Here is an 8,401-nt window from a genome sequence, read left to right on the forward strand (position 1 = left end):
TGTAAATATAGTAATTCTGTAACATTTACTTTGCTGTCAGTATTATAGAATAAATTCATGTGGTAATCCAGTGACATTACGGCTGGGTATCAATTCAGATGTCCCGATTCGATTCTCAAGCTCTCAATTGGATTCGATTCTCAATTTTTTTTATATTACATTCAGTGAATATAGTTTTAATACAAATACTATTGATTAAATTAAATTAAATCAATTAAATGTAGATACATTTCTGACAGGTACAGTTCTTTCGACCTGCTTCTCTTCTGCATCTTAACATGTGAACTGCACATTTCAGACAACACAGGGTTGAAGAAACTTGAACGAGTCATGAACATTCGACTTGACAAAATGGAACAAAGGATGTCAGCCATTGAAACTCTTTTAAGAAATATTACCCAGTCAAACGACAATTCTGAGTTTCAGCTTAATCTTTGCCAGAGCACACAGGAACTGGAGGATTTGTGCTTGAGGATGAAAGACGGTGAATACATGAAAAAAACTGTAAGTAAACTTAACAGCAGATTATCTGACTTGATCTACTGGATTTTCCAAAACACTACTTGTGTTTTTATTATCACCTGAAATGTGCTGTGATGCATATAATGTAATATATTTCAAGTATGCAAAACTATTGCAAAGAGCACATAACATATCAATTTGGATTGAAAACTAGGGGTATAACGGTTCTCTGGAAAAATTAACCGTACCGTTCTCCACATGCACTTGCACCAGTGTATATCTCATATCTGATGACACATGCACATCTATAATATGGTTTGTTAAAAATAAATAAAACAGACAGAGTTAGGCTAATGTATGAGATCATGTGGAAAACCGTCAGATTCTGGTCCCTGGCCAGTCGATTGGTGCATCTCAAATTAAAACTGTTATACAATAAATTTTTGCGCATTTGAAAGATAGTGTTTTACCTGAAAGTTGGGCCAAGAGTTAAGAATAAAGCCTTGTTTACATAATAATTTAGCGACCAATTTTACAGAACAAAGTTGAAAACATTTGGTTTCGTGCTGAATGAGAGATTCCAGTTTCAGTTTTGCTTGAAATATATTTAAAATATATTGTGCCTTTTATAATAAATGTTGATTACAAAAGAATGCAGAAAAGAAAAAAGTATGCAGAAGGCTTGGAGCAGCTCATGAGCCTAAGCACACAACATCATCTGTGAAACATGGTGGAGCAGTGTGATGCATGAGTGTGCATGGCTTCCAGTGGCACTGGGTAACTTTAGTGATGACGTGACAGGACAGAAGCAGCTGAAAGAATTCTGAACTGTATAGAGATATACTCTGCCCACATTTAGTCAAATGGAGCAAAATTGATTGGACGGCGCTTGAGTAAAAAGTTAAGTTTAAGTTTTCAAAGGTTTAAGTTTGTGTTTTTTTATGTAATAGAATAGTCAATCTCCTTAAGGCAGGCATTGCCTGCAAAGGATTCTCCACAAAATATGAAATATTATATATTAAATAACATATGAATATATTGTGTTATTTTTGTTCAATCCCTTAAATTAAAGCTTAAAGTCTGCACTTCAATTTCATCTTGACTATTTAACTTTAAATCTAGTCTGGTGGCATACGGAGCCAAAATTGTGAAAATTGTGTCAGTGTTCAAATATAGATGGACCTAAGTGTATAACCTGGTGCAACTCGTTTTCCGGGAAACATGGTAGTTTTCTTACTAGTCTCAAACTTTCTTCTCAGCTATTTTAAATGCAACTCTCCACAGTGATACATGGATTAGGAAGGAAAGTAGCTATCTGTACCAAAGTAATAATTTATTTTTTAACAGGTACATCACCTAAGCCTCCAAGGAGGCAAAACCCCTGGAGAATCCATCCGCAGGATATTGCGCGTAGTTGGATCAAACAGCGTTTGGTCTCAGTACAGCATGAAGGGAAGGAGGGGGAAAAGAAAATTTCAAGACCTTGACATTTGCAGTGTGATCATTCGTAAGTTTTCAGTACTAGCAAATGACCATGGTATGTGCAATAAACAATTTTAAATTTTATTAAACATTCATTCATATCACCAAGGATTATGTGGTCAGTCACATGCATTTCTGGCTGCTTTCTTGTGGTTTCAGTGATCTGCTCACCTGTATTTAGTAAATGTAAAAGCATTGGTGTACGTAAATCAGGACTAATGTTCCTTAAAAATGTCATAACATGATTTTTTTCTTTCTTTGAGGTCCATATACTGGTTTTCCAAACATTTTTATTGAAGTACTAAACCAAGATTTTGTAAACTTCTTCTCAGAGGTTTGTCAAAAGTTGCACCCGAAAGTACAAGTCAAGGTGTTTGAAGAAAACATTGCAGAAACCCTGAAGTACACTCCTCATCGTGATTCAAAGGTGAGTAACATTCAAGAATTATGGCATGTTTTCTTAATCCTAATTACTTTTTCTATTCTGTGGGATACAAACATTTAAGAGGTTTTACGAAATGTGTTTTTGTTTTGTTACCTAAATAGTTCAGTAACATTACATATTCCAGAAACACCTGTTTTACCAAACAAGTTTTCATCCCTGACTGAGGTCATGCAACAGTTTATCAGCACACAACATGTAACATGGCAACATTTTGAGAATTATTATAATTTTTTTTTGTTACTATAATTGCTGGTACATTCCATGTTAAATTTGGGATGAAATGCAAGATGCAGATGACATTACCCTTGTAATGTATTTCCAGTTTGTGTGTCTGTGAACCCATCAAGTTAATAAATATGGTCATTTTATGTCGACTTAATGCATTTCTATGAATGACATATTCATGATGAATATGTGTACAGGGCACGATATTAACGTTTTTTCTTTACACGTGGATTTTTTGAAGAGGCAAGAGAAAGAGAATTGTACTTTCCCAACCAGAAAAGTAGCCTGATTAAAAAAAAAAGTGTTCCAAAATCAGATCACATCAGAGCCATTGTGCATCTCAGCAGTTTGTTACTTACTCTGTATTCTATGGCAGAGACCACCTAGTTTAGTAAATTTTAAAAGTATCATTTCTATTTGTATATTTAAAAATATTTAAAGGATTAATCTTATAACATTAATTGTATTTGCTATTTTCCATTGTAAATGCCTTAATTTGATTGTATTATTGTTCTAATTTAATTTAATGATCAAATTTAAGAAATTAATTACATTTGCAGTAATATGGTTAGAGAATAATGGGCTTTTATAGGTAAAAATGCTTATTTAAATATGTAAATAAGTTGCTAGAACACTGATAAGAATATTGTTTTAGAATAAATTATATTTACACCACAAAAAAAAAAAAAAAATAATAATAATCTATTTCTGGTCAAGTAACATTTTTGCTTGGGAAATTGAATAACTGGTTTATTTGTCCAGCGGACATGTAAGCGACCAGGGTTAATTTTAATAATCAATGATTTCAGAATTTTTATTATACAATTTAATTTTGTATGTTCATACAATGAAAGTAGTGTATTTCTACTTTCAGGGTATGGCAAATTAGTACCATGAAAAAAAGTCAAATGAGTTTAGCAGGTACAGAATTTGGGGCATGTTACCTTATTTTCCTCTCACTGATGAAAGGTTTCATTTTCAGATGTAATCCTTTACAGTGTGTTGTGAACCTTTCCATTGTATAACATTTGTAAACTACATTTGAATCATGTTTTATTTAAAATTTACTGTACACATTTATAATACTTACCCTAAATAACTTAAGGGTTAACTTTTATGGAGTAGCCACACTGTTATTATTAAATGTTGCTGTAATTATAAATCAGCATTAGTAACATCAGTCAATCTGTTCACTTTACAGACGGAGTATGAAGAGACTGAAACTGCTAGTTTGGCAACACCGCACACTCATATTCCCACTGATTAAGTTTAATTTGCAATGTTAATGAGAATATTTGTTGTTGTTTTCTTTTAAGGTTTTTACTATATTATTACCATAAATTTGTTATGAACAATTTTTTATAACTTAAGCATGATTTTATATATTTTTTTTTTGTGATTTACGTTATTTTTTTGCTTTTTGTTGTTTGTATTTTTGTTTAATAAAAAATAAAGTTGAAAGAATGGTTCAGGGACATTATTCTAACCTTAAAATAACATTAAAGCCTGGCTCACACTACAGAATTTTTTAGCCCGATTCAGTCCCGATTTTCTCCTCCTGAGATCGGAGCAAAAATCTTGTCCTGCACCTCGATCGGTCCTAATGTTCGATGCAGATTATCTGGTAATGTGAGGCGTTCACTGATCAAATCTTGCATCTCCCGATCAGCTCGCACACAAATCAGGGCCGTCCCGATTAATATCAAACATGTTTGATGTTTAGGATTTAAAGCTGGGCTCATGCTACAGGAGTTTTAAAATCCTAAGCGATTATGAAATCTGGTTACAGCACACACATAAGGAGAATTTTTGCAGATTATCTTCCCTCCAATCTTAAACACTACAAGAATTGAAAATCATGGTGCATCACACACCACAAGATATTATTAAGATTATCATGCCAGAGGCAGCGCCTCACGTGATCTCATGCAGCAGATCGTCACTGATATTTCAGTAATGATTACACATGTTAGCTAGCAGCTTCCTGCACTCAGCCGGTACGTTCAAAACTGAGGCGATTTCACCCCAGTGCTTCTCTTTCTCCTCACGGCTGTGATAAGCTGTGTATAGCGGCGCTAAGCAGACAGATCAGTGAATGGGTACTTTGATGTCATACACAGATCAGTATGCTCTGCACAGCGCTGCTTTAAGTCGAACACAGCTTTCATTTGGGGTGTTCTGTGAGTTTCATCTTGAAATATACATCATTCAGTCCGACCAATCAGGTTGTGGACGTATCACAGTGTCACCTTTTGATTCGTATCTTTTGGGTTTGTTGTCAAAAATGCCTGTGTGAGCGCTCAGTGGACCAGGACCAAATGCATTGTTTTCTTTTTTGGTCCGGACCAAACAAACCAAGAGAACCGAACTACAAGTGTGAACGCACACTTAGTTGTTATTCTTGTGTTTCTGCTGCTCTCTTTTTTTCTGTTCTTGTTCATCACTCCTTCAGTTATTCTGCTTGTTAACAGCAGGTATCATCATTAATGGTCAATCCTCACTTAAATAATCAGTTCATTATCTACTTACATTTACTGAATTCACGTCCTGTCATAATTTTGAGATGATAACACGTGACGTTCTTCTTGGAGCTGTTCACACCCTTGGACTCGGACTATATCCCACTATCAGTGCCTAAACGTAGCAGCTAATGAATCTGAGGTGGTCAGGTGGTACAATCATAATTACCATTTCTACAAAGACGTGAATGCTTTTACAAGTTGATATCTCATAACAACGTAATTACGATATGGCATGAACACACCTTTACTTACTCATTCTGTATTTACTTTTCTGTAGACAGACACTGAATAGTGTTAATGTTGTTGTGTAACTACAATAGCAAAAATGATTTTAGATTTAAACTAGATCAGGGTAATGGGTTAAATTTCTGCACATTTGACTGTTCTTGAAATAGATTTTTGTTCCTCATTCCTCGATTCTCACAACCCACCCCCGAAACAAAACAAAAAAAAAACACTGGTACAATTTAAAGCACACATGCTATCGATGCTGCTCTGTAACAGGAGGCACAATGCAGATCATGTTTCTTCTGTGTTTGCTCACTTGTTTTGCGCTGAGCAATTTTAATGTTCAGGCGAAAGTGGTCGATAGCTTTAGTGACGTTAAAGGGTGTAACCAGTTTTTCTACAAAGGCAAAGAACCACAAGGGATGGATCAGAATGCCAAGAAAATCTGTCAGACATTTCAATCCGAAATAGGCAAAGAAAAAATAAACCACATTTATTATGCAACTCTCTATTCTACTTTTGAAAAAATTCCACTGTACAGTGCTTACAAATTTGACCCTAAATGCTCCAGTACTTCATCACAATCATGGCACATAGAGCCACAGGTAAGAGTTTCTTGTACTATCAAAATATTTAATGATCATTTTAGACATTTTGTAAAGAAAAGCTGTTGAATAATTTGATTCATGGTTTGGTCATTTCTTTGTCATTGCAGATAAGTATTTAAACATATTAGATTGTATGATGAACTGATGGAACGTCATCAATCTTACTAATAGAGCAACTGTACAATTAACATTCAAAATGTTCACATAGTTTTGTGTGTGGGAGGGAGTGCAAATAAATAAAATCTTGCTCCCAAAAAGTGTATTTCCATAGGACGTAGCCTACTAGAAGAAACTGTTTTAACACAATATTTCTTCTGTAGCTTATTTCTAGAACTGAACCTGATCACATGATGCTTGAGGGAGATGATAAACTAAAAGGCAAAAAAGATGCAATAAAAAAGACACAAGCCATCAACAGTGACTATGATCACACTGGATATGATCGCGGACATCTGTATCCCAACAGTTTCCAATGTGGTGAGGACAGTAAGGCGACATTTACACTGACAAATGCTGCTCCTATGGATGCTTGCTTCAACCGCATTCATTGGAAGCTCTGGGAGGGTCATTTGAAAAAAATTTTAAAGGACAGCCTGAGGATAAAGAAAGACGTTTATGATAGTAAGGCGTCAGCTTACATTGTCACAGGTACTGTACCTGGTCAGGACAAAATACCACAAAGCAGAGACCAGAATTTAAGAGGGGTTACAGTTCCATCTCACATCTGGACAGCTGTTTGTTATGAACACAGCGAAGACCACGACAAGTCTTTTTCCTTTGGATATATAGGAATAAACCAGCCAGAATTTAATATAAAGTTAATGAATGTTTCAGAGATGAATAAGCAGCTCAATCAACTATATAAAACATCAAATCCATCAGTTAAGATTTTTCATGATGATTGTTTCAGTGGCAAACCAGCATCTGAAGAGGCTAAAAATCAATTTTTAAATCGAATTAAATTACCAGCACACCAAAGACTTCAAATGTCCAAAAGTGCTCAGAACAGCTTACTTGCAATTTATGATGCCATCAGTAGTGACAGTACAGGTCCTTCAAACACACCTACAGTTCTTGGTGTGACAGCAACATTCGCCTTTGACAGTTCAAGCTCTCATTTGACCTCAACTGAAAGAATGAAAAGAAAGTTTGAAACATCTTGTGCTGTAACTGATGTCAAAAAACGTCACACATCTGATAAACAAAAAAGGCAAGTGTCTGAGGGGTCTGAATCTATTGAATGTCGGCTGGTCCCAGAGAAATCTGTTGATGGCAAGTCTTCAGCTGATGGCTCTCCATGCAGCTGTTTTGAGGATAATGGTTACAAATGTTCCACACAAGAAGGCAAAAGCAAATCGTGCTGCTCCACTCCCTGTCTGTACCAGGAACAACTAAAGGGCTACCGTTGTTACTCAGGTAAGACACAGATCGAGTGCTCACCCCAGTACTCACTTATCACGGCTAAAGGAAACAGATGTCGAGACGATCACCCCTGTGCCACATACGGGAAAGACTACTACTGGTGTTTCATAAACGACAAGTCCTGGGAATACTGCAGCCCCCCGCTGTGGGGAAGTAGGGCTAAAGATGGAAAATACTGCCGCAGCAACTACGCCTGTGCCAAATACGATAAAAATGACCCATGGTGCTACACAGATGATAAAAACTGGAACTCTTGCTGTACTTCTGATGACTACTTCTCAGCTGTCAACTACAAGACCTGCAAGCCTGATCACCCATGTGGTTACCATGGCAAAGCTTACCTGTGGTGCAACACCACTGATGGCAGCTGGAATTACTGTTGCAAAGAGTTCAAAAAATAGTTTATCATGGGACAACCTGGACTAACACATAAATAACTAAAACCGATTTACATGTTTGATTGTTTTAACACCTACTAACCTACTAACACCTACTTCCTCTTCTTGTTTTTTTTTTTTTACATTTGGATTTGTAAATAACCTTCAAACAATGTTATAGTAGCAATAAAGTTATTGCCTGTGAATTCAACATACTGTAGCTGAAGAAAAAAAAAAATCAATAAATGAAAACCAGTTGTAGACATAACATGATTATAAAAATCATTCTGTCATAGTGAGATTGAAAACTGAAACTGAAATTCTGATCATTAACATCATAAAATGAATATGCATTTTGTAACAATAATAAAACACGTTAACACATATTATGTGTGATGCTACAGGGTCTTCATTTCACAGAGTGGACAAAATTAAGTATTTCAATGAAAGAGTCAACTGGTAGAGTTAAAATCACAACCAAATACTAATGGAGAATTTTGTGTACACACATTTTTTTGTACTGACTCAAATATGCAGTGAATACATATTTAATTTTTTTATATTACAGTTATGTAGATACAATTTGATTTTTTTTTGTTACTTTTTATTTTGATATGTATTGATGTTTTT

General features: G+C 35.2%; 1 protein-coding gene across 1 annotated transcript; it reads left to right on the plus strand.

The window, feature by feature from the left end:
• The first annotated feature begins 5,627 nt into the window (after positions 1 to 5,627).
• On the plus strand, positions 5,628 to 8,154 carry LOC109101848. Its single transcript, XM_042754016.1, has 2 exons — positions 5,628 to 5,969; positions 6,293 to 8,154. The coding sequence occupies exons 1-2, from the start codon at positions 5,649 to 5,651 to the stop codon at positions 7,793 to 7,795; spliced, it is 1,824 nt and encodes a 607-aa protein (XP_042609950.1). The 5' UTR covers positions 5,628 to 5,648; the 3' UTR covers positions 7,796 to 8,154.
• Positions 8,155 to 8,401: the final 247 nt, after the last annotated feature.

Source organism: Cyprinus carpio, unplaced genomic scaffold (assembly GCF_018340385.1).
Source record: "Cyprinus carpio isolate SPL01 unplaced genomic scaffold, ASM1834038v1 S000001214, whole genome shotgun sequence".
Classification (NCBI taxonomy): domain Eukaryota; kingdom Metazoa; phylum Chordata; class Actinopteri; order Cypriniformes; family Cyprinidae; genus Cyprinus; species Cyprinus carpio.

Coding starts and splice junctions, on each gene's coding strand:
- LOC109101848 (XM_042754016.1), top strand. CDS start 5,649: ATGCAGATCATGTTTCTTCTGTGTTTGCTCACTTGTTTTGCGCTGAGC. Junction 5,970..6,292: donor CATGGCACATAGAGCCACAG/GTAAGAGTTTCT, acceptor TTTCTTCTGTAG/CTTATTTCTAGAACTGAACC.